The following is a 27,224-nucleotide window of genomic DNA, read 5'->3' as shown; positions in this document are numbered from 1 at the left end:
GGTATTGGAGGGAATGCGTACGCTAGTCTCCATCTCCAGCGTATTGATAGGGCATCTATCGCCCAAAGGTCTGTCCCCTGGATTTAGGGAGCAAGAGAGATCTACCCGAGTGTTCCATCTGGAAGCGAATAAATCTATTTTGGGATGACCCCATCTTTCGGATATCTTCTGAAAGATTCTTCTCCCGGATCTATTCTCTCTCTGCTCAGGTAGTCTGCCACTGTATTTTCGCATCCTTTCAAGTGGACAGCGGAGAGCGATAAGGTGTTTCTTTCTGCCCAAGAGAAGATTCTTTTTGCCACTCCCCCAGCAGTCTGGAATTTGTCCCTGAAAAGAATCCACATAATTGCCATCTTGTGTAGGATGTCTATTGTGGTACTTGTGGTTCGCTGCGGGCATCCTCCACTGTATGCATTGTTGCTGGGGATAGTCATTAGCAACGGGCCACAAGTGCAGGATTTGCTATATATATATATATATATATACACACACATACATACACACACATACACACACAACGGCATGAGGGTTTGAGCACTTCCTGATTGTTTAATACCATGCCATTTATAGTTTGTATTTATAGAGATGCCTGGAGGTGTAAAAACGCCAATTTAAAATGTGCCTGTTTTCCATCTACAGGCTACATTTAGGTGCACCTGTGAGGCCTGGGCCATATCAGCCAGTCTTGAGTGGGACTCGCAGACTCGTCCCTCCTCCCATTGCAAGCATGGTTACATGCTGGAGGTAACTGGTGAGTTGTTTGCGAGTTGGCCTCATGCTCCTGTAATTTGCCCACTGGCTCCTGGTAATGCCCATACAGCACAGGTAGGTGAGTGTTAGGTCCCTGAGCTACTTGGAGAAACCTTGGCGCGGTGCTCAGGCATGTCCTACACCCTAGGACATGTTGGCCAATCTCTCAATTTTAAAATCAGCTTGAGGGTTTTGTAAGACCGCAGAGTGCACCTGTCTTTGCTATTATTTTGTTATATTGGAATTTTTCCCTCCCTGGTGCCTCAAATATGTCATTGCTGTGGTGTTGTCGGACAGGGTCTTTAGATGTTGACCCTTTAGGAGACCTTCCCCTCTTGTTATATCCTCAAGAACTGCGTACAGTTCTCTGAAGTTGGATGACTATGTCCTCTGGCCAGGTATCCTGAAAAAAATAATAATAAAAGAAATGGTCTCCTATTTTGTCTCCCCAGCCCTCGAGACTTTTCTTTTGTTTCCACCAGTTGAGATCTGTTTTCACAGACTGGTATCCGCATCCTTCTGTCTAGGTCTCCCTGTCTTCCATTCCCTCAGGATCCAGAGCTGGGTTATTCTCGTGTGGCTCTGGCACCAAGCAACTGAAGCTAGACAGGCGGTTAGGCTTCCTAACAAGCTCATGGTTTCCCTGATGGAGTTCTACCCCTAGGAACCTTATTCTTCTGGATGGAGTGAGTGTGGATTTCTGTTTATTATCCAACCGAGAAGTGTTAGCGTTTCTGAAAACCTGTGAGGTGCCAATAGGTTTTCTTCTTCTGTTCTGCCGAGAATCAGGAAGTCGTCGAGATAGGATGATCATTATGTCCTCTCGGCGAAGATAAGCCACCATCTCTACCATGAGTTTTGTAAAAATTCTGGGTGCAGAGGCGATGCCAAATGGAAGAGCGACATACTGAAAGTGGTGGATCAAACTGTTCGCGCCTTTTAGTGCGAATAATAGGTATTTTTGAGAGAGATGGTGAATAGGGATATGATAATAGGCATCTTTGAGGTCGATTGACAACATAAATGCCCCTTTTTGGATGAGAGGAATTGTGGATGAGATAGTTTCCATCTTGAATTTCCTGTACAGAATGGACCTGTTTAATGGCTTTAGATTTATTATAGTCCGAAAGGACTGGTCTGGTTTCTTTACCAGAAAGAGGCTGGAGTAGAATCATTTTCTCTCTTCTAGTACTGGAACTCTTTTAATTGCACCTAGACTTAGAAGATCTCGGACGCCCTGCCATATTTTTGGTAATTCTGCCCTGTTCTGGCCAGAGATACGGAATCTTCTTGGGGGGACTGATGTGAATTGTATCTTGTAACCCTGGGAGATTATACTTGGTGCCCAGGGATTTGAGGTGATCTGTTCCCCTGAAGATAGAAAGCTCATCAGTCTGCCCCCTACTCTGGCATCATTGTGGTTTGGTTTGTCTGTTTCGGGAATTGAGGATGAAGCCTCTCCCCTTTCCTCCTTTAGACTAGCTCCATTTTCTGGATTTCCCTTTACCCCTGTATGATCTCTGTTGGGGTTGAAACTCACAAAAGGGCTTTCTTTTAGATTCTTTATCCTCAGGAAAACCTTTTTCTTAGCAGCTCTTTCTAGAATTTTGTCTAGAGTGGGCCCAAATACAAATACTCCCGAGAATGGGATAGAGCAGAGTTTGGCTTTGGAGGCTTTGTCCCCTGACCAGGCTTTCATCCATAGCGCCCGGCAGGTAGCATTGGAAAAAGAAGCTTCTTTTGCTGAGAAATGAGTATTACACTCACCGGTAATCCGGTTTCCTGGAAGTCTCCATGACACCACATGCTGAGATTGACTCCCTCCTGATTGGACAGGAAAAACACAGAGAGGTTAAAACCCCCACCCCCTCCTCACATCACCAGTGTATTTTAACGAAGAACCCCAGGATGAAAGGATAATAGCTAATAGCAGAAAAAAAGGGTGGGATGTATGTGGTGTCATGGAGACTTCCAGGAAACCAGATTACCGGTGAGTGTAATACTCATTTCCCCAGTCGTCTCCATGACACCACATGCTGAGATAATATCAAAGATACCATTGGGGGGGGGGACGACTGCCGACAGGACCTTATGTCCGAATCTTAGGTCATCATTAGCGGCTAAGTCTAGCCTGTAGTGCTTAGTGAAAGTATGAGCTCTTTTCCAGATTGCTGCCCTGCAAATCTGTTGTAAGGAGGCTGAAGCTTTTTCCGCCCAGGAGGCGGCCATGCCTCTCGTAGAATGTGCCTTTAGTGAAGCAGGGACATCTTTTCCCTGAGCTTTGTATGCTTCAGAGATGGCCATCTTAATCCATCTAGAGATGGAACTTTTCGCCGCTTTCCTCCCCTTGTTAGGACCCGAAAATTGGACAAACAGATTTTTGTCTATTCTCCAAAGACTGGTAGCTTCCAGGTACTTTAAGACCGCTCTCCGGACGTCTAATGTGTGGTAAGTGGTTTCCTGATCGTTTTTCGGATCGTTACAGAACGAAGGGAGAACAATGTCCTGAGACCTATTGAAGGTCGAGACTACCTTGGGGAGGAAAGTTGGATCTAATTTGAAAATTAATCTGTCCTCAAATATTGTAAGGAATGGTTCTTGGATGGACAAGGCCTGCAGCTCACAGACCCTTCTGGCTGAGGTTATTGCCACCAAAAATATAGTTTTAACTGTAAGCCATCTGATGTGAATAGAGTCCAGAGGTTCAAATGGATTGGAGGTTAGACCCCCTAGTACCGTATTAAGGTTCCATGGTGGTACCATGTTTTTAATCGTAGGTCTGATCCTATCTGCTGCCTTAAGGAATCTAGATATCCAAGGATGTTCCGTTAGCTTGGTATTATATAGTGCCCCTAAGACCGATACCTGGACCCTAAGGGTATTAGGGGATAGACCTAAATCTAGCCCTTCTTGAAGAAAATCCAGGATTAGTGAGATGTTGGCTCTGAACTGGTTGAAGGAGGTTCCAGACCAATCCATATTTTTTGGTACTTGTCGTCGGTACTCTGCTTCCTGCTAAGGAGTAAGGTGTTCACTACTTTTTTTGATAAACCAAAGTGTAAATAAGTTGGATTCTTCAGAATCCAGGCTGATAATTTTAGTATTTCCAGGTCCGGGTGAGTGATGGGCCCCTGACTTAGAAGGTCCGGCCTCCGAGGTAGAAGGAAAGGAGCTTCCACGCTGAGGGCTTTCAAGAGGGAGAACCAACTTCTTTTGGACCAGAAGGGGGTTATCAGGATTAGTGTACAATTCTCTTTTAGGAACTTCTGTAACACTTTGGGGATAAGCGGAAATGGGGGGAATGCGTAGACTAAGTTTGTTGTCCAACTCTGGTTGAAGGCGTCTACTGCCCCAGGATGATCCCTGGGGTTGAGGGAGAAGAACTGGTTTAGCTGATGATTTCTCCTGGATGCAAACAGGTCTCATCGGCCTGCCCCATTTCTTTGTGATTAAGTGGAAGACTTCTGGGGCTAACATCCATTCTCCAGGGTCTAGTCTGTGCCGGCTTAGGTAATCGGCCTGAATGTTTAATACTCCCTTCAGATGAACCGCTGAAAGAGATTGAATGTTGCCTTCTGCCCAGGAAAAGATTTTGCTTGCCAGGTTCTGTAACAGGTGATGCCTTGTGCCTCCCTGGTGTTGGATGAAGGGCACGGCTGTAGCGTTGTCAGAGTAGACTAGGACGTGACGTCCTTCTGCCAGCTGACTCGTATGTTTCAGTGCTTCCCACACTGCCTTCAGCTTCTTGAAATTTGAGGATTGCTGACTTGCGTAACTCCCCCATGTTCCCTGGTAGGAGTTCCCCTGGACGACCGCTCCCCAACCGTGGAGACTGGCATCTGTTGTGATGACTAGAGGGAGATCTTGTGCCCAGAAAATCCCGTTTCCTAGGTTGGATTTGCTGAGCCACCAAGTTAGCGATTTTTTGTTCTTTGTATCTAAGAATATTCTCCTCTCTAGGGTTAATTGCGATCTGTTCCATTTGTCTAAGATGAACTTCTGGAGTGGTCTTAGATGGAACTGTGCCCAGGCTACTGCTGGAATGCAAGCAGACAGACTCCCTAATACCTTCATGGCCTGTCTTATCGAACAGAATTTCTCCTTCTTGAACTTCCTCAAAGCTGTCTGAAGCTTTACTATCTTTTGAGGTGGCAGAAAGGATCTTTGGGAGACTGTGTCTAAGGTTATGCCCAGAAAATCTTTCCGTTTGGATGGGATTAAATCCGATTTTTCCCAATTGATGAGCCAACCTAGGTTCTGTAGATGCTCCAGGACTAACCCGAGATGGATTTCCATGGTCTCTATGTTGTCTGCCACTACCAGTAGGTCGTCCAGATAGGGGATCACACAAATTGCCTTTTCTCTCAAGGTTGTCAAGGCTTCCGCCATTATTTTGGTAAAAACCCTTGGGGCAGAAGAGATCCCGAAGGGAAGACACCTGAACTGGAAATGCTGAATGTTTCCCTCCAATTTTACAGCAAACCTTAGAAACTCCCTCGATGACCTGTGAATTGGAACATGATAATAAGAGTCGCTTAAATCTATTGTGGCCATCACCGCATCCTTCTTCAAGAGCTTCACTGCTGACTTCAAGGTCTCCATTTTGAATTTTTGATATCTTACATATTTGTTTAGAGGTTTCAGATTTATAATTACCCTGGATTTCCCGTTTGGCTTCTTTATAATGAAGAGGCGGGAATAGAATCCCAGCCCTGTCTGATTTTTTGGAACGGGCTCTATGGCGTCCAAGGTTAATAGGTTTTTTATGTCGTTTAAGGTCACAGTTTGAGATGGGGGAAGGGTAGTGATTACGTATTTCTGTGGGGGGGAAGAGAGAAGGTCTATCTGATAACCCTCCTGTATAATACTTAAGATCCACCTGCTGTTTGTTACGTGCTCCCAAGATCTTAGAAAGGAGCTGAGTCTTCCCCCCACAGGTATAGCGTCATTGTTTGCTGTTGGATGAGGAGGCCTCTGCCCGGTTTGGGTTGAAGAGGAAACTTCTCCCCCTGCCTCTCTTCGCATAACTCCACCTCCCAGTCTTCCCTTTATCTTTTTTATTTTCGGGTTGGGAAAAAAAAAAAAAAAGTCACGAAAGGGCTGTCTTGTTTATATCTTTCCTCTGGAAAACCCCTTTTATTTGTTGCGTTGTCTAGGATTTTGTCCAAATCTTCTCCGAAGACGTACTGACCGTGGAAGGGGAGTGCGATTAATTTATTTTTAGATGTGATGTCTCCTGACCACGCTTTGAGCCATAATGCCCTTCTCGCTGTATTTGAGAGAACAGCTGTACGGGCAGATAGTTTTACTGATTCGGCTGCTGCGTCTGCTAGGAAGGAGGTTGCCATTTTTAATAGAGGCAAGCTCTCTAGAATTTGATCTCGTGGCGTCTTGTTGACCAGATGTATCTCCAGCTGGTCTAGCCAAAGGTTCAGTGTTCTGGCCACACATGTAGAGGCGACGCCTGGTTTGAGAAGGGCCGCCGTAGTCTCCTAGGTCTTTCGCAAGAGACTCTCAGTTTTCCTGTCTAGAGGATCTTTCAACTGTGCCGAGTCCTCAAACGGCAGGGCCGTATGTTTTGCTACCTTGGCCACTGGTGCGTCTACTTTTGGAATAGTTTCCCAATCCGTACTATCCTCTTGGCTAAAGGGGTAGCGTCTCTTAATTCCCCTTGGGATAAAGGATCCTTTATCCGGTTTTTCCCATTCTGATCGAATTAATTTTTGTACACTATCAGGGACTGGAAAAACCGCCTTCTTCCTTTCCCCTAGACCCCCAAAAATTTATTGTTGGGTAGACTTAGGGGCTTTAGGCATCTCCATCTGAATGGTGGCCCTGATAAGTTCCTCAATATCTTCAGGATTGAACAGGAAGCGCTTATATTCGCTCTCTTCGTCTGAAGATCCTGGGTGCTTTTGCACCGATTCGGAGTCTGAGACCGCCAGTCCCTCAGAGTCGGAATCCAGGATAAGTGATTTAACACTACGGGAGTCCTGAGTGGGGGGAACTTTGGTGGGAGTGGGTTCTCTGGCAGCTAAGGCTAGCTGAACCTCCTCTTTTACCACTTTTCTAATGTCTTAAATTAAACCAGAAGACTCAGCCTTGATGACACTGGCGGTACATTCTTTACACAGGGCTTTGGATCCTGTGTTAGATAATCTTTTGCCGCAAATACCACATTTTCTGTTTTTTTTTGGCTGCAGAAGTGGAATCCTTTTCTCCCTGAAATGTTAAGGGAGGAAAGGATGAGCAAACTGAACCCACCATACAAATCATGTGCCCGAGAACAGGTTACTCACTGTCCCAGGGTTTGATGCAGGCTCGGTTCCAGAGCCCGGCGTGAGGGGGGTGCTCATCTTGACTCCCGACCGCACAGAGATGCTCCTAGTATGAGCCACGCTTAAGCAGGGCGCCATTACCCAGGTCCTGTGCGTTTTTATAGTGTCCTCCTCGCTTCAGGACCTGTGGCGCATGTGGATGACGTCAGCGCGCTTGCTCCGCCCCTGGCGTCTGACGTCATTTGCCTGCCGGAAGGGACGCATCTCAGCGCCGATCCGCCATGTCCTCCTTCCCTCTGCATCAAGCCCTCCTGGACCGCCGCAGAGGGAATCTTCACAGGGGCACTACGTGTGTGCCTGAGCCCAGGCCTAACCGAACAGAGAGGGAGAGCTGCACTGCAGATCCGACCTCGGCCTGTAGATGAGAAGATAACTCCAGGCGAGCCCAAACGAGCTCTGTGCACCTCTCCTGCTTCCTTATCCTGATGGGACAGGAAAAACACTGGTGATGTGAGGAGGGGGTGGGGGTTTTAACCTCTGTTTTTCCTGTCCAATAAGGAGGGAGTCAATCTCAGCATGTAGTGTCATGGAGACTACTGGGGAAACAGATTCCGCAGAGGCATATGCTAGGAATGCTGTGGCGGATCGAAGAAGCTGGATAGAATCACAAATCTCTTCTCTAGAAGTTTTATTTTTTAGATGTTCATCAAGTTCTCCTAGCCAGATGTACATAGCCCTGGCCACGGATGTTGCTGCTATATTTGTTTTAATTCCAAACATCGCAGACTCCCAGGACCTTTTCAGAAGCCCGTCCACTTTTCAATCCATCGGATCGCCAAGCTGGGAGGAGTCCTCAAAAGGTAAAGACGTTCTTTTTACCACCTTGGCAACCTGTATGTCAACCTTAGGGGTCTCATTAAATATCTTGCATTCCATCTGGTCAAAGCAAAGTCTGTTTCTGAACTCCTTAGGGACCCCTAGCCTCTTCTCTGGGTCAGACCACTCCTCCATAATCATTTCTCGTATGTTTTTGTTTATCAGGAAAACAATGGACTTTGATCTAAGACCTCCAAACATCTCGTCCTGGACAGTACAGGGTTTAGGGGTGTGCTCAATCCCCATTGTAGACCTGACAGCCCTAAGCAGTTCCTCCATTTCATCTGAAGAGAAGAAATATTTATCTTCATCAACGATCTCCGCCTCTTATAGAGGGTCCTCATTATATATCTGTCTGGATGAGACTGAGGCTTCTTCTGCATTTGAGGAGGATATAACGGAGAGCTTGCATCCGGGAGTTGACATAGTAGCCAAGGAAGACTTAATTTCGTCCAGAATAAACAATATCTGGTTGTTCTTCCTTCCAGATCTCGGCCGTACAAGACTTGCACAGCCTTTTCTTATAATTCTCGGGTAGCCCTTTTGAGCACGCATTGCACTTTAGTAATCTCGCTTTTGCTTTAGACACTTTAGTGCCCTGGAAGTGAGGGAACAACTAGATATCCTGCAGTTAGCAATTAAAATATAAGTGCTGTCTTAGTAATACAACCCCCCCGAAGGGGACTCACAGTACTGGCGGAAGAGGGACCAGGACCTTCCTGGCGGGGAGTAGGTGGCTGGAACCGCGATCTTTTGAACAGCCCCGGCGTCTGACGTGATCAAGCTGCGCCCCGGGCTGTCGGCATGTGCCTGCGTCGCACCAACCATTGTATAGGTGCGTGCGTCGGCGCGGCCCACCTCCTAATGTTCGCGCTCCATGCGCCGCACCTACTCCCCTGGCCGGTCACGTGTTTGCAAGGAGGACGCCGAACACAGCGTGCAAACCTCCATGTGAAGCCGGCACCCCAGACTGCTTCCCGATGTGAGGAAGGAGGTCTAGAGGTAAGGGAGGACCGCAGGCCCTAGCATAAGCCGGGACGAGGGTCCTTGTTGCGCCATGCTGTCCAGCCTTAGCCCCTGCCGCGGGAGGACAGCAGGAGATTCCTGTAAAAAAATAATATTGAGTACAATGTCACAACACTCTTGACAGGAAGGCCCTCTGCTTTCCTGCCCCTACAGGGGCCAACCTGTGGACTGAGGTGGAGGGTAATTTAAACTCATGTGTTCCTTCCCCTATAGAGGTCAAGGGTCAATCTCATTGTGGGCCATCACGGTGGATGAAATGGAAAATAAGGCCTTGTTCACTCCTGAATTGGATGCTTCTGTTGCAGATTGCATCATGATCTAAAATGTATCACTGCATTTCTCAGTTCAAAACAACAGTTCTCATGATTCATGTAACAGTGGTCAGGTATTATTTTGGTTTAACTAAAGGAAGGGCTCCAAGAATAGTTTATTGGTTTAGGTCCAAGGTACTCCAGACAGTAGACCACCAAGAATTAATCCCTTCTGCAGGTTCTGTGGGGGCCCGTCTCATTCACCATTTTCTATGCCCATTTTAGGTGTAGAAAAATGGTCTAAATGCAAGACAGCTTGGAAGCCGTATTACATTTAGAACTGGCGCTGGATGTGCCAAAAAAGGTATGGAGAGGCCTGCACCTCTTCATGACTGCAGCGGATCCTCCGCCAGCTATGGGGCTTTATTAAGACCGGTGTCTAAAACACCGGTCTTAATGTGCCCTTGTATGTCTAAATAGAATAACCAGATGGCAGTCAGATTCTTCAGCACTGTGCTTCTCCCAATGTGCAGTCTATCCCTGTTGAACGGCATGCTTCAGTACTTAGTCCACACTTGCTTTGCACTGTACTAGTGTGTAAAATGCACTCTTATTTCTACAGTTTTGCTTGTCCCATTTTTTGACAGGTAAATTGGAGTTTGAAATCCACCAGTATAATACACATCACCCAGGATTATTAGTACTCTTGAATCAGTGTAATATTTAGGATTGAGAAATCTGCATATATAACAATGATAAATATTATAATTCCACTAATAAGCCTGGTCGAGAAAAAATTATTGCATATTACACTTTATTAGAAGAGTTTCCAAATATTACATTGTTATCTCTCAGTGATAAACATATGATTGAATTACAGCCCATTTTGTAGAGTCACATTTGGCTGTGCCGGTCTCTCTCCCCATTTCTTAGCGACTGGTTTAGGTGCCGAGTGACATAGCACATAGTCAGATAATACAGTAGGGAGGTATGACATAGGGAGGTAGAAAAGCTTGCTGTCCAAGCCAGGAGAATATCTTGTCCATGGGTACACAGCAGTCAAAGCATGCTCCATACTGTTGGTAACCTCGTAAATCTTGGGACTGGCTGTTCCTACCAAACCCCTCAGAGCCTTCTCATCTGTAGATAAATTAAAATTTCACACTAATACATATTCTTTATTACTTCATGCAAATTGATAATACATTTCTGAATAGGGCCTAAAGGGTATTGTAAATCTGTATAAGCAATAGTACCATATATCTAAATGGTAATGTGTTTGTGCTTCATGGTCTTGTTTTTTTAAATAAAAACTTTTCCAAGTTTGCTAAAAACTTTCCAAAAGACAGTGATTGATCTTCCACAAAACGTACCACCACAACGTTTATGGGATGTTGACAGAATATGCCATAAATGCCTGGCAGGGCCCTCACCTATTGGGTGCACAAGGATTTTCTAGTCATTATTTACTAATTCACATCAACATTATTTCCAATATAAGTTAACACAGAGGTGGCCACACTTGTGCAAGGCCCTGTCTGCTGTAGTCGTTAGGCGTTTCAGGGATTACTTGGCTCTTTACATCGCACCCATAGATTCCAAGGGCCATGTATATGCATAGTCTATTAACGTCATGGAGAATGTGCCAGGAATTAATGGCATGTCTAGTGGATATACATTAAATATTTCATACTTATTTTTTTGAAGGAGGTCACAAGTGATGGCCTAAAAACCACATTGTAAATTATGGTTCAATTTAAAAACTTGGTGGGTGGTTGCTTGAGAATTTTACACCTAATGATAAATGCATTAAAATGGGTTTTCTAGTGTCTTCATATCAATGGCCTATCCCCAGGATGGACCATCAACATCTGATCGGAAGAGGTTCAACACCCCATACCCCTACTGATCATTTGTTCTGCAGTAGCTCTGGTGCCAGAAGTCAAAGCCAAAACTACACAGCTCCATCCATTTCTATAGTGGATGGAAATGGTTACTGCAGTGCTGCTCCCATTCACTTCAGAGGATGGAGCTACTGCAGAACAGCTGATTGAGGAGAGTGTGGTGTCGAATCTCTGCTGACCAGATGTTGATGGCCTAAGGATAGGCCATCAATATAACCGAATCGGAAAACCACTGTCTAGGATGATTGGTGGGACTTATGGAAAAACGGATGGCTATGTATTAACTGAATAAGGCAGAGTTAAAAAAAAAAAAAAAAAAAAAAAAAAAAAAAAAACACACACACACGGAAGGTACTCCATATGCCTTCAGTTTCCGTATTTCCGTTTTTCTGTAGAACATGTGAAAGATAGAACATGTCCATTATGCGGAAAATAATAGGACAAGGATAGTACTGTTCTATCAGGGGCCAGCTGTTCTGTAAATAAACGGAATGCACACAGACATCGTATTTTTTTTGCAGACCGCAAAATACTGAAAAAGCCATAAGTCATGTGCAAGAGGCCTTATTGTGAGCCAAAACCAGGTGCAGGTAAAAAAAAAAAAAAAAAAAAAAAAAAAAACCACACACAGAACAGGTGCAAATCTTTCAATTATACCTCATCACTCTGTAGCCTCCACTTCTGGTTTTGGCTCACAACAACTTATAGAAATAACTGACCAAATAACTTAAGTGTGAACTCAGCTTAAAGCGTCCTTCAAACAGTCAGTGTTTGGTCAGTCATTTCCACAGGAGCAGATCTTTATACATATACACAGACAGAATTTGCCATTTTGTCATTTCAACTACCCAATCATTTTCAATCTTTTTTATAAAAAGTGATCAGAAAGTCGCACATTGTTGTAACCTGACTGACCTGGAGAATGAAGATATCAGATCAATTTTACCACACAGTGTAAAAAAAATAAAAACAAAAACCTTCATCAGAATAGTGTTTCCCCTCCTCAATTCTGATTTTTTTTCCCCACTTCCCACTACATGGTATGCAACCGTAAATGGTGCCATTAGAAATCACAACTTGTCCCGCCAAAAAATAAGCCCTCATAAGGCTATGTGAATGAAAAAATAAAAAAATAAAAAAAAATAAAAAAAAATAAAAACAACCCTTAAAGAGGACCTTTCACTAGAATAAAACATCTAAACTATACAGACAGAGAGCAGCGCCCAGGGATCTCACTGCTCTTACTGTTATACCTGGGTGCCGCTCAGTTCTCCCCGGTATAGCCTACGGTATCTTCGTAGTTAGGCTCCACCCAGGGGAACCTGCCGGCGTCTCATTCTCCCATGCTGCAGCGCTGGCCAATCGCAGCGCTCAGCTCATAGCCTGAGAGGCTTTTTTTCTCTCAGGCTATGAGCTGAGCGCTGCGATTGGCCACCGCTACAGCATAGGAGAATGAGACGCGGCAGGTTCCCCTGGGTGGAGCCTAACTACGAAGATACCGGTAGAATGGAGCGGCACCCAGGTATAACAGTAAGTGCAGGGAGATCCCTGGGCGCCGCTCTCCATCTCTGTATAGTTTAGATGTTTTATTCTAGTGAAAGGTCCTCTTTAATGACCAGACCACTTTTTACAATTCTGCACTACTCTGTCACGGTTTATTGCTCTGTCATACAACTTACCACCCAAATGAATTTTACCTCCTTTTCTTCTCACTAATAGAGCTTTCATTTGGTGGTATTTCATTGCTGCTGACATTTTAGCTTTTTTTGTTATTAATCGAAATTTACCAATTTTTTTTACAAAAAAAAAAAAAAAATGACTTCACTTTCAGTTGTAAAATTTTTCAATTAAAACTATATTTCTATATAAATTTCTCTAAATTTATTGTTCTACAGGTCTTTGATAAAAAAATGCAATAAGTGTATATTTATTGGTTTGCGCAAAAGTTATAGCGTTTACAAACTATGGTACAAACATTTGAATTTCTACATTTTGAAGCAGCTCTGACTTTCTGAGCACCTGTCATGTTTCCTGAGGTTCTACAATGCCCAGACAGTAGAAACACCCCACAAATGACCCCATTTCGGAAAGTAGACACACTAAGGTATTTGCTGATGGGCATAGTGAGTTCATAGAACTTTATTTCTTTCTTACCAAGTCTCATATTCCACTAACTTGTGACAAAAATTAAAAACTTCCATGAACTCACTATGCCCATCACAAAATACCTTGGGGTCTCTTCTTTCCAAAATGGGGTCACTTGTGGGTTAGTTATATTGCCCTTGCATTTTAGGGGCCCTAATGCATGAGAAGTAGTTTGAAATCCAAATGTGTAAAAAATGCCCTGTGAAATCCTAAAGGTGCTCTTTAAAATTTGGGCCCCTTTGCCCACCTAGGCTGCAAAAAAGTGTCACACATGTGGTATTGCCGTACTCAGGAGAAGTAGGGCAATGTGTTTTGGTGTGTTTTTACATATATCCATGCTGGGTGAGAGAAATCTCTAAGTCAACTTTTCCCATTTTTTTTTATACAAAGGTATCATTTTAGAGAGATATTTCTCTCACCCAGCATGGGTATATGTAAAAAGAAAAAAAAAAAAAACACCCCAAAACACATTGCCCAACTTCTCCCGAGTACAGCGATACCACAGGTGTGACACTTTTGCAGCCTAGGTGCGCAAAGGGGCCCAAAATCCTTTTAGGAGGGCATTTTAAGACATTTGGATTCCAGACTTCTTCTCACGCTTTAGGGCCCCTTAAATGCCAGGGCAGTATAAATACCCCACATGTGATCCCATTTTGGAAAGAAAACACCCCAATGTATTCCATGAGGGGCATGGAGAGTTCATAGAATTTTTTTTTTTTGGCTCAAGTTAGCGGAAATTTTTTTTATTTTTTTTTTTCACAAAGTCTCCCTTTCCGCTAACTTGGGACAAAAAGTTCAATCTTTCATGGACTCAATATGTTCCTCAGCGAATACCTTGGGGTGTCTTCTTTCCAAAATGGGGTCATTTGTGGGGTGTTTGTACTTCCCTGGCATTTGAGGGTCTCCGCAATCATTACATGTATGGCCAGCATTAGGAGTTTCTGCTATTCTCCTTATATTGAGCATACGGGTAATGAGTTTTTTTTTCGTTCAGCCCCTGGGCTGAAAGAAAAAAAAATGAACGCCACAGATTTCTTCACTTGCATCGAACAATGTGGATGAAAAAAATCTCTGCCAAAAAAAATTAAATAAAAAGGAGCTCCGCCTAACATCAAAACCCTGTAATGACCGACGTCATGCACAAGGAGGAAAACAGGGAAAGCCCTGCCCAAGGGAGAGGGAAAGGTGGTGACCCCTAACTCACCTTGCGGCTGGCACCTGACGTCCCTAGACGGGTTCCTCACCCGTGCGGCGATCACGTGCCTAAACCCTGGCTTTCCCTGAAATGAGCCCTAGATAGTGAACGGGCCGGTGGGATCGCTAGTCCGCACCACTGCACTAAGAGGGAAACACCAGGGAGAGGACAGACAAATACAGACAAACACAGACAAACACATACACCCAGGTGGGCGACCACAGCAGTCCACAAAGGTCCAACAGGGATCTAGAGGGTAGCGTTCTGAATCAACAATCAGAGAACGCAGCAACACCGCTCCAGTGGGTCAGAATAGATGTCCAGGCAGGAAGCTCTATCCCTGGCAACCAGAGAAGTGTGGGAGGAATATAAGGAAGTCTGGGAGTGCTGGACAAGGAACAGCTGAGGAGAAGGAGCTACGGATCCCTGAGTGAGCCAAAAGGGTTTGCAAACCCAGGGAAAAAAAACAAAAAAAAAAAAACAAAAAAAAAAAACACATGCCGCAACGCAATACATTTAACATTAACTTTATATAACATTTGAACAGAACATTAACTTTTATAAACTTCATTGAACTTTTGGAACAGAACATTAACTTTTTTGCTTACCGGTGATTTTTTTTTTTTACCTTTAGAGGACAAACCTCTCCTTCCCCATGGGACAATGTGCAAAGCGCAAATCGCCCAGAGACGTGGCGAAGTACATTATGCACTTTGTCCCAGGTGAAAGGAGAGGTTTGCAGCAGCTGTGAGTGAAAGGGCCCTTACTACTGGTGCGGCTGAAGTTGGGGGCTGCCAATCAGGGTTTGCCAGCACCTCAGGGACTCTACGGGCCTGTCTGTGCGGTGGCTGCGACGGGGGAACTAATGCACGTGCCACTGCACCAGCTTCAACTGCCTTTCTGGTGCTCGCCACTTCACCATGTTCTACAGCAGTGCTGGTACTAGGTCCAGGATTGGCTGTGCTGCTGGTGTATGCCTCACCATGTAATCCAACAGCGCCAGCCCCACTCTGCTGCCCTTGAAGCGAATCCGGCGTAACCTGTGGTCTAGCAACACGGGGCCGGGTACGTCTGGTGGTATCAGGGACCTCAACCTCATCGTCCGAAATTTTGGTCAGACTGACACCGCTTTCTACAGGTTTGTATTCTGACCCGCTGGATTAGTCAGATGAGGGTTCCCATTCCTCATCCGACTGGGTCAGAAGCCTGTAGGCCTCTTCAGAAGAATACCCCTTACTTGCCATTTGGTCAACAAAATTTAGGGGGTATTCCCTCAGACTACCCAAGAAAAAAAAAACAAAAAAAAAAAACGCAAGCCTGTCTTACATATGGGAGGCTAGCAAAGTACAGGAAGCTGGTGCGATTGATAAAAAAAATAAAAATAAAAAATAGCAAAACTGCTTTTTTTTTATCGCCGCAGCGCTTGTGAAGTGATTGTGCAGCGATTCAAATCTTATTTTTTTTGTCACTGCCGCGGGGCGGGCGTGGGTGAACGTGCGTGTGGACGACCAATTAGGCCTAATCAGGCAAACACTGCGTTTTGGGTGGAGGGCGAACTAAGGTGACACTAATACTATTATAGATCTGACTGATCAGTTCTGATCACTTAGATACAGGGGTGATCAAGGGGTTAAATGTGTTGTGTCTTGTGTACTTACAGTGATCTGTGCTCCTCTGCTGGCACCAACCGACGAAACGAACCAGCAGAGGAGCACAAAAGCCATTTAAACACATTATATTTATAAATATAATTGTTAACTGGCTTGTGATTCGATTTTTTTGAAAATCACCAGCCCGCCAGCGATGATCATTGGCTGGCAGGCTGGTGACGAACTCCTCCTTTAACTTTTGCCGGCCAGCAATGCGCATGCGCGTGCCGGCCATGCGCGTAATCTCGCGAGATGACGTGCCGAAGCGTGAAGGAGGAATGAATCGTTGGCCTCCGGAACACAATCCTGCGTTAGGCGGTCTGGAGGCGGTTAAGTACCCTTGTATGTTTACCATCGTTACACTAACTGGGGAAAGTCCCGTGTGGTTAAAACGTTGCCATATTATAATATGCTGGCTAAATAAAAGTTACGTTTTAAGTAACCCTGGTGTATGTAATTTAAAGGGGTTGTGCATAGAGTTGAGCGAACACCTGGATGTTCGGGTTCGAGAAGTTCGGCCGAACTTCCCGGAAATGTTCGGGTTCGGGATCCAAACTTCGTCCCGAACCCCATTGAAGTCAATGGGGACCCGAACTTTTCGGCACTAAAACGGCTGTAAAACAGCCCAGGAAAGGGATAGAGGGCTGCAAAAGGCAGCAACATGTAGGTAAATCCCCTGCAAACAAATGTGGATAGGGAAATGAATTAAAATAAAAATTAAATAAATAAAAATTAACCAAAATCAATTGGAGAGAGGTCCCATAGCAGAGAATCTGGCTTCCCGTCACCCACCACTGGAACAGTCCATTCTCAGATATTTAGGCCCCGGCACCCAGGCAGAGGAGAGAGGTCCCGTAACAGAGGATCTGGCTTCATGTCAGCAGAGAATTAGTCTGCATGTCATAGCAGAGAATCAGGCTTCACGTCACCCAACATTGGAACAGTCCATTGGCATATATTTAGGCCCTGGCACCCAGACAGAGGAGAGGTTCATTCAACTTTGGGTAGCCTCGCAATATAATGGTAAAATGAAAATAAAAATAGGTTTGAATGAGGAAGTGCCCTGGAGTCCAATAATATATGGTTATGGGGAGGTAGTTAATGTCTAATCTGGACAAGGGACGGACAGGTCCTGTGGGATCCATGCCTGGTTCATTTTTATGAACGTCAGCTTGTCCACATTGGCTGTAGACAGGCGGCTGTGTTTGTCTGTAATGACGCCCCCTGCCGTGCTGAATACATGTTCAGACAAAACGCTGGCTGCCGGGCAGGCCAGCACCTCCAAGGCATAAAAGGCTAGCTCTGGCCACGTGGACAATTTAGAGACCCAGAAGTTGAATGGGGCCGAACCATCAGTCAGTACGTGGAGGGGTGTGCACACCTTCTGTTCCACCATGTTCGTGAAACCTTGCCTCCTGCTAACACGTTGCGTATCAGGTGGTGGTGCAGTTAGCGGTGGCGTGTTGACAAAAGTTTTCCACATCTCTGCCATGCTAACCCTGCCCTCAGAGGAGCTGGCCGTGACACAGCTGCCTTGGCGACCTCTTGCTCCTCCTCTGCCTTGGCCTTGGGCTTCCACTTGTTCCCCTGTGACATTTGGGAATGCTCTCAGTAGCGCGTCTACCAACGTGCGCTTGTACTTGCGCATCTTCCCATCACGCCCCAGTGCCGGAAGTAAGGTGGGCACATTGTCTTTGTAGCGTGGATCCAGCAGGGTGGCAACCCAGTAGTCCGCACACGTTAAAATGTGGGCAACTCTGCGGTCGTTGCGCAGGCACTGCAGCATGTAGTCGCTCGTGTGCCAGGCTGCCCAGGGGTAAGGACAAGCTGTCCTCTGTGGGAGGCGTATCGTCATCGTCCTGCCTTTCCCCCCAGCCACGCACCAGTGATGGACCAGAGCTGCGTTGGGTGCCACCCCGCTGTGACCATGCTTCATCCTCCTCCACATCCTCGTCCTCCAGTAGTGGGCCCTGGCTGGCCACATTTGTACCTGGCCTCTGCTGTTGCCAAAAACCTCCCTCCGAGTCACTTCGAAGAGACTGGCCTGAAAGTGCTAAAAATGACCCCTCTTCATCCTCCTTCTCCTCCTGGGCCACCTCCTCTTCCATCATCGCCCTAAGTGTTTTCTCAAGGAGACATAGAAGTGGTATTGTAACGCTGATAACGGCGTCATCGCCACTGGCCATGTTGGTGGAGTACTCGAAACAGCGCAACAGGGCACACAGATCTCGCATGGAGGCCCAGTCATTGGTGGTGAAGTGGTGCTGTTCCGTAGTGCGACTGACCCGTGCGTGCTGCAGCTGAAACTCCACTATGGCCTGCTGCTGCTCGCACAGTCTGTCCAGCATGTGCAAGGTGGAGTTCCACCTGGTGGGCACGTCGCATATGAGGCGGTGAGCGGGAAGGCCGAAGTTACGCTGTAGCGCAGACAGGCGAGCAGCAGCAGGATGTGAACGCCGGAAGCGCGAACAGACGGCCCGCACTTTATGCAGCAGCTCTGACATGTCGGGGTTGTTGTGAATGAACTTCTGCACCACCAAATTCAGCACATGCGCCAAGCAAGGGATGTGCGTCAAATTGGCTAGTCCCAGAGCTGCAACGAGATTTCGCCCATTATCACACACCACCAGGCCGGGCTTGAGGCTCACCGGCAGCAACCACTCGTCGGTCTGTTGTTCTATACCCCGCCACAACTCCTGTGCGGTGTGGGGCCTGTCCCCCAAACATGAGTTTCAGAATGGCCTGCTGACGTTTACCCCGGGCTGTGCTGAAGTTGGTGGTGAAGGTGTGTGGCTGACTGGATGAGCAGGTGGAAGAAGAGGAGGAGGAAGCTGAGAAGGAGGAGGTGGCAACAGGAGGCAAAGAATGTTGCCCTGCGATCCTTGGCGACGGAAGGACGTGCGCCAAACAGCTCTCCGCCTGGGGCCCAGCTGCCACTACATTTACCCAGTGTGCAGTTAGGGAGATATAGCGTCCCTGGCCGTGCTTACTGGTCCACGTATCTGTGGTTAGGTGGACCTTGCTACAGATGGCGTTGCGCAGTGCACACTTGATTTTATCGGATACTTGGTTGTGCAGGGAAGGCACGGCTCTCTTGGAGAAGTAGTGGCGGCTGGGAACAACATACTGTGGGACAGCAAGCGACATGAGCTGTTTGAAGCTGTCTGTGTCCACCAGCCTAAATGACAGCATTTCATAGGTCAGTAGTTTAGAAGTGCTGGCATTCAGGGCCAGGGATCGAGGGTGGCTAGGTGGGAATTTACGCTTTCTCTCAAATGTTTGTGAGATGGAGAGCTGAACGCTGCCGTGTGACATGGTTGAGATGCTTGGTGACGGAGGTGGTGGTGTTGGTGCTACATCCCCTGTTTGCTGGGCGGCAGGTGCCAACGTTCCTCCAGAGGCGGAGGAAGAGGCCGAGGCGACAGCAGCAGAAGAGGTAGCAGGGGGAGCCTGAGTGACTTCCTTGTTTTTAAGGTGTTTACTCCACTGCAGTTCATGCTTTGCATGCAGGTGCCTGGTCATGCAGGTTGTGCTCAGGTTCAGAACGTTAATGCATTGCTTCAGGCTCTGATGGCACAGCGTGCAAACCACTCGGGTCTTGTCGTCAGCACATTGTTTGAAGAAGTGCCATGCCAGGGAACTCCTTGAAGCTGCCTTTGGGGTGCTCGGTCCCAGATGGCGGCGGTCAGTAGCAGGCGGAGTCTCTTGGCGGCGGGTGTTCTGCTTTTGCCCACTGCTCCCTCTTTTGCTACGCTGTTGGCTCGGTCTCACCACTGCCTCTTCCTCCGAACTGTGAAAGTCAGTGGCACGACCTTCATTCCATGTGGGGTCTAGGACCTCATCGTCTCCTGCATCATCTTCCACCCAGTCTTGATCCCTGACCTCCTGTTCAGTCTGCACACGGCAGAAAGACGCAGCAGTTGGCACCTGTGTCTCGTCAGAGACATGCTGAGGTGGTATTCCCATGTCCTCATCATCAGGAAACATAAGTGGTTGTGCGTCAGTGCATTCTATGTCTTTCACCGCTGGGGAAGGGCTAGGTGGATGCCCTTGGGAAACCCTGCCAGCGGAGTCTTCAAACAGCATAAGAGACTGCTGCATAACTTGAGGCCGAGACAGTTTCCCTGGTATGCATGGGGGTGATGTGACAGACTGATGGGGTTGGTTTTCAGGCGCCATCTGTGCGCTTTCTGCAGAAGACTGGGTGGGAGATAATGTGAACGTGCTGGATCCACTGTCAGCCACCCAATTGACTAATGCCTGTACCTGCTCAGGCCTTACCATCCTTAGAACGGCATTGGGCCCCACCATATATCGCTGTAAATTCTGGCGGCTACTGGGACCTGAGGTAGTTGGCACACTAGGACGTGTGGATGTGGCAGAACGGCACCAGAGGGTCCACTAACACCACCACGACCATGTCCACGTCCGCGTCCCTTACTAGATGTTTTCTTCATTGTTATGGTTCACCACAACAACAAAAATATTATTTGGCCCAATGTATTGTATTCAAATTCAGCGGGATATAAATTTGAGGCCTAGTATTTAGGCGCTGGGTGACCGGTATAGATTTAGTGACAGAATTAGACTGGGGTATGGCCAAAAAATAACCACACTATTGCTGGTTAAATGTACTTGGTGTGACAGCTTGACAAACCACACTACTGAGGGTTAAATGCACTTGGTGACGGGCGCAGCTTGCCCCTGATGTAGTATATATATGGCCAAAAATGAACAGACTATTGCTGGTTAAATGCACTTGGTGTGACAGCTTCACCCTGATGTAGGCTTTAGCCAAAAAACAACCACACCATTGAGGGTTAAATGCACTTGGTCGCAGCTTGGAAGCACTTGGTCGCAGCACTGCACAAGACACAAAATGGCCGCCGATCACCCCAGAAAAAAAGTGACTGACAAACGGTCTGGGCAGCCTAAAAACAGTGAGCAATTGAGTATCAGCAGCTCAATGATGCACAGCTGCAGATCGATCAATTAATCAAGTCCTTTGGAGGAGTTAATCAGCCTAATCTCGCCCTACTGTCGCAGCCGCAACCTCTCCCTACGCTAATCAGAGCAGAGTGACGGGCGGCGCTATGCGACTCCAGCTTAAATAGAGGCTGGGTCACATGGTGCTCTGGCCAATCACAGCCATGCCAATAGTAGGCATGGCTGTGACGGCCTCTTGGGGCAAGTAGTATGACGCTTGTTGATTGGCTGCTTTGCAGCCTTTCAAAAAGCGCCAAGAAAGCGACGAACACCGAACCCGGACTTTTACGAAAATGTCCGGGTTCGTGTCACGGACACCCCAAAATTCGGTACGAACCCGAACTATACAGTTCGAGTTCGCTCATCCCTAGTTGTGCAGCAATATAGATTGATGACCTATCCTCAGGCTAGATCATCAATATCTGATTGGCTGGGGTGAACAGGTGACGGACCCCCACTGATCAGCTGTTTGAAGAGGAGGAGACACTCCATACGAGCGTCATTTCCTCTACATTACACTGCCTGTTGTCTCGGAAGTCACGGTAATTACAAATACTCAGTCCATTTGGAGAGTACATGTAATACTACGCTTCAGGGAAGACAATGCAGTGTAATAAAATGGAAGCAGTGCTAGCATGGAGCACCATCTCCTCTTTATACATCTGATCAGCAGGGGGCTGGGTATCTGACCCCTGCCCACTGATCATATATTGATCTATCCTGAGGATAGGTCATCTGTATAAACCCTTTAAAAAAGTCACCCATAAAACGTCAACAGTTGTTGGCCAAATGTGTTCTGCCAACAGCAATCTTTCAATTCTCCCATACACATACATGCTTGGTCTGGCCCAGCATTATGCATTTTCAATAGGGAGAGGAGAAACATGCTTCCAGTCACCCCTGGTGGTGACTTCTCTCCAGGAATACATTTTTTTTAAATAAACATGGATAAGGCATTGACATTCAACGCACTCAATCTTTGTCAGCTAACAATAGTCTGGATATGAGCAGTGTACAATGTGATTGAAAAATGAATGAAGCCAGCAAAGGAGGCAATATGGAGAATCACAGTACATTAGCAAGTGCCTCGTATTTACTCTCTCTACATGATAAGTGCCACTTGCCGAACCTTTAATGTTTTCTGACAGAGCAGTATCTGCACAAGTCTACTTACATTGTTCGTAGTATTGCTCGCCATAGCTGTCTTTAATTCCTTGGGGTAGATTTTCCCACAAACGCTTTAAGTTATTTACATGATTATCTATTGAAAGGGTCATCATTGTTCCGAAAGCGCCTGGTTCTATGATGGAGACTTTTACTCCAAACTCACACAATTCCCTCCTGGAAACCAAATAGAGTATGGTTATGGGGTTTACCAGCATTTATTAGATATTAACAAGTATACTTTATTTTAATAAAAACAATTCTTATAACAAAAGCAATCCAAACTGCAAAGCTCCCTGGAAAACAGTAATATGCAAAATAACCGTGGAGCCCCAGTTATAGGTCTTCAACACAGTGAAAGACAGATATCCCTCAAAAGGAAGAAAAAACAAGCAAAGGGGTGTCCCCATCACAGAGATCACCAGATTAAGTGGCCCCTGTCAAGATCAAGCTCTTTTAAAAGCCTTAAGGATGCGACAGGGGAAAACCCAAGCCAGTTTTGTTTGAGTAGTCTCCAAGGCATAGCTCCCGGTTAGCCAGAATCCTACTCAACACTGATGAGGGGCAACAGCCCGAAACAGCCGTCTGTGGATGATAACTGTCTTAGGTCTTCCCCGGTCACATCCTTAAGGCTTGTAAAAGAGCTGAATCTTGACATAGGGGCCACTTAATATGGTGGATCTGGTGATCTCTGTAATTGGGACACCCCTTTGCTTGGTTTTCCTTCCTTTGAGGGATATCAGGCTTTCACTGTGTTGAAGACCTATAACTGGGGCTGAAGCTGTGGATAAGGCTACATTTATGCGACCGTATGAGTTTTGCAGTCTGCAAAACAGATACCAGCCGTGTGCATTCTGGGGCCACGGAACAGAACTGTGGATGCGGACAGCACACTGTATGCAGTCCACATCTTTTGCGGCCCCATTGAAATGAATGGGTCAGACTCCTCATCTGTTCCGCAAAGTTGTGGAACGGATGTGGACCCAGAACTACAATTATGTGAATGCACCACAAGAATAAGCTTTATGTTGAAACTTGGGATCGGTATAAGTAGTCAATGCACTTGAACTCAACTTTATGTAGATTACACACACACAAAATTGCTTTATTCACCAGGAAGAACCCGTCACCAAAAAACACAACGCAGTCTAAAAGCACCATGTTATAGAGCAGGAGGAGAAGCTGATATATATTTATGCGAGAAAAGATTTTTACATTTATATCTCCAGCCATGTGAACAGTTATACAGGAGGGATGGGTTATTTTTTTCTTATTGTTCTCCTCTAACACCTCTTCTTATGGTCCGGTGCATCTTATAGGGCGAAAAATATGGTATACATTATAAAATTACAGGTTACTCTGAATTTTTTTTCTGCTTGGCTTCTCCTGCTCTACAACATGGTGCTGTCAGAATGCATTGCATTTTTTTGGTGACAGGTCCTCCTTTAACCCCTTAAGGACTCAGCCCTATTTCACCTTAAGGACTTTTTTGCAAATCTGACCAGTGTCCCTTTAAGTGCTGATAACTTTAAAACACTTTGTTTTTTCGTCACATATTGTACTTCATGACACTGGTAAAATGAAGTTAAAAAAAATATATATTTTTTGCATTAAAAAAATACCTAATTTACCCAAAATTTGGAAAAATTTGCAAATTTCAAAGTTAGTTTCTCTACTTCTAAACTACACCCCTCAAGGTATTCAAAACTGATTTTACAAACTTTGTTAACCCTTTAGGTGTTGCACAAGAGTTATTGGCAAATGGGGATGAAATTTGAGAATTTAATTTTTTTTTACCCAATTTTCCATTTTGACCAATTTTTTCCACCAACAAAGCAAGGGTTAACAACCAGACAAGACTATCTTTATTGCCCTGCTTCTGTCGTTTACAGAAACACCCCATATGTGTCCGTAAACTACTGTACGGCCACACAGCGGGGCGTAGAGGGAAAGGTGCGCCGTATGGTTTTTGGAAGCCAGATTTTGCTGGACTGGTTTTTTTGACACCATGTCCCATTTGAAGCCCCCTGATGCACCCCTAGAGTAGAAACTCCATAAAAGTGACCCCATCTAAGAAACTACACCCATCAAGGTATTTAAAACTGATGATTTTACAAACTTTGCTAACCCTTTAGGTGTTGCACAAGATTTAATGTAAAATAGAGATACAATTTCAAAATTTCACTTTTTTGGCAAATTTTCCATTTTAATATTTTTTTCCAGCTACAAAGCAAGGGTTAACAGCCAAACAAAACTCATTATTTATGGCCCTAATTCTGTAGTATACAGAAACACCCCATATGTGGTTGTAAACTGCTGTACGGGCACACAGCAGGGGGCAGAAGGAAAGGAATGCCATACGGTTTTTGGAAGGCAGATTTTGCTGGACTGGTTTTTCTGACACCACGTCCCATTTGAAGCCCCCTGATGCACCTCTAGAGTAGAAACTTCCAAAAAGTGACTCCATTTTAGAAACTACGGGATAGGGTGGCAGTTTTTTTTGGTACTAGTTTAGGGTACATATGATTTTTGGTTGCTCTATATTACACTTTTTGTGCGGCAAGTTAACAAGAAATAGCTTTTTTTGGAAAGTGTTTTTTGTTATTTACAACATTCATCTGACAGGTTAGATCATGTGGTAATTTTATAGAGCAGATTGTCACGGACGTTGCGATACCCAATATGTATTGAATTTTTTTATTTATTTATGTAAGTTTTGCACAATGATTTCAAAACAAAAAAAATGTTTTAGTGTCTCCATAGTCTAAGAGCCATAGTTTTTTTAAGTTTTTGGGCGATTATCTTAAGTAGGGTCTCATTTTTTGTGGGATGAGATGACTGTTTGGCACTATTTTAGGGTGCATATGACTTTTTGATCGCTTGCCATTACACTTTTTGTGACTTAAGATGAAAAAAAAAAAAAAAAAGGCTTTTTTTGCACAGTTTATTTTTATTTTTTTACTGTGGTCACCTGAGGGGTTAGGTCATGTGATATTTTTATAGATACGGTCGATACCCAATATGTATACTTAAGTTTTACACAATTTCATTTTTGAAAACAAAAAAAAAATAAAAAAAAAAAAAAAAAAAAAAAAAAGGAAAACCTTCCGCGTCTGCTCAGTTGTAGCCACGACTGCACAGACGGGGAAGGGTAAGGACGGGGCTATCTCCCTCTCCATGAGGGGGCTGCAAAGGCACAGCAGCCCCCGATGGAGGGGAAGGGTGCTCCCTGAGCTGTTAACCTTTTCCATACAGCGGTCCGTATGGACCGCGGTATGGAAAGGGTTAAACAGCTGGCATCACCGATGTCAGCCGTTTATACCAGGGTGTCAGCAATGTGCCGACACCCTGGTATACCACTGTCCACCAACGATTATTCAAGGGGATCCCCGCCTGCCGCACCGCCCACGACACCCCCCCCCCTGCACCACCCGCCCACATAATATCAAATATTCAGGGGTGCAGGGGGGGGGGGTGTTAATAAAACTTTATTTGGGGCATTTTAAAGTTTGATCCGATCAGAATCGGCTGAAAGCGCAGCAAACCGCAGGTGTGAATTGACCTGCGGTTTGCTGCGATCGCCGATACGGGGGAGGGGGGGGGGGGGGGAAATCACATAACACCCCCCCCCCCCGGCGTTGTGACAGGATGCCGTCTGAATGATTTCAGCCGGCATCCCATTCGGATTAACCCCCGGGGTGCTGCAATCTTATTTTAAACTCATGACGTACCGGTACGTCATGGGTCCTTAAGGACTCGGGAAACATGCCGTACCAGTACGTCATGCGTCTCTAAGGGGTTAAATGTAATACTAACTATTGTAATTAGCATTCATCTGCACCAGTCTTATCGCCGTCCTACACAAACTCACCTTAAACCGTCGGAGAAAGCCTCCACACCATACTTTGACATGCAATATCCACCACCGATAAATGACAATCTTCCTAAACAACTAGATATGTTAACAATACGTCCTTGAGCTTTTCTTACAAGCGGCAGTAGATGTAGAGTCACGTCCACTGTACCAATTAAGTTTACATTCACGACCCTTACGAAATCCTCCTTTTTTTGCCATTCATTGGGAGCAGGACCAAAAGCCCCTGCATTATTAACCAAACCCCAGAGACCTGCAAAAAATAAATAAAAAAATAAAGAAATAAAAAAAGCTGACAAAACCAAACCCTCTATGCATAAATATTAACGTTGTCATAACTTACTGGCTAACTTCTACTTTGTGCCTTAAAGGGGTATTCTCATCACGCTGTTTTTTACTTACCTGCTCCCGGCGCGCTGTCCACTTCCTGGTTTCGGCAGGGGGCGGGCTCTATCTTGATTGAAGTCTTCTCCCGGCTGGGCCGCGCGCTGGACTGAACGCGCACGCTGCCGCGCATGCGCCCTGGTGACTTTCTCCTGGCAAGTATATTATCCTGGCCAGGAAGAAACCATAGCGCATGCGCGGCCTCGGCGTGCGCTTTCGGGACTGCGTGCGGCCGGCCGGGAGAAAAGAAGAAGTCGTCTGTGTAAGTGCGGCCACCGCGACTCCGGAGAAGAGCGGTGGCCGTAACCAGGGGAGACGGAAGACAACAGTCAGGTAAGTATATGTTCATTATCTTCTAAGGAGTGGGAATTAGTTAATTAAATATATTTAGAAAAATGATCACTTAAATTATTACCAGATTTAACAGTGATCATTAAGATGGGAATACCCCTTTAATTAATCATAACCTGTTAATTATGCAATCTACCATATTTTCCAGACTACGGACGGTAAGATACACCCAAAAGATAAAAATTTGCTATGCACACACAGGTCTGCTAAATGCACGAAACAAGCAGACTTGCTACAGGCACATCTTTAGTAATAGACATAGGGTGCATCTTTGCTAATTTTTCTGCACTTACCCTTTGGCCACACCCACCTGTCATAATTAAAGGTCCTGGCAGTACACAGCTTTCATCTTAGTGCAACGGGCACCTCCCCCTTGGCCCCCTATATAACG

The 27,224-nt window shown here is 45.8% G+C and overlaps 1 protein-coding gene across 3 annotated transcripts in view; it reads right to left on the bottom strand.

Annotated features, from left to right (window-relative positions):
* Nucleotides 1–9,978: 9,978 nt before the first annotated feature.
* Nucleotides 9,979–27,224, bottom strand: part of LOC122933104 (retinol dehydrogenase 7-like) — a 148,502-nt gene continuing 131,256 nt past the window's right edge. For all 3 annotated transcript variants that reach the window (XM_044287873.1, XM_044287875.1, XM_044287874.1), the window contains 3 exons: nucleotides 26,096–26,351; nucleotides 22,235–22,401; nucleotides 9,979–10,321 (listed from right to left, as the gene is read on the bottom strand). In XM_044287873.1, coding sequence (XP_044143808.1) covers nucleotides 10,056–10,321; nucleotides 22,235–22,401; nucleotides 26,096–26,351 — 689 coding nt within the window. In that variant the 3' untranslated portion in view covers nucleotides 9,979–10,055. The remainder of the gene's footprint in view (nucleotides 10,322–22,234; nucleotides 22,402–26,095; nucleotides 26,352–27,224) is intronic.

Source organism: Bufo gargarizans, chromosome 3, assembly GCF_014858855.1.
Source record: "Bufo gargarizans isolate SCDJY-AF-19 chromosome 3, ASM1485885v1, whole genome shotgun sequence".
NCBI classification, from domain to species: domain Eukaryota; kingdom Metazoa; phylum Chordata; class Amphibia; order Anura; family Bufonidae; genus Bufo; species Bufo gargarizans.
The sequence above is the reverse complement of the archived record's forward strand: the minus strand, read 5'-3'. Positions and strand labels throughout refer to the sequence as shown.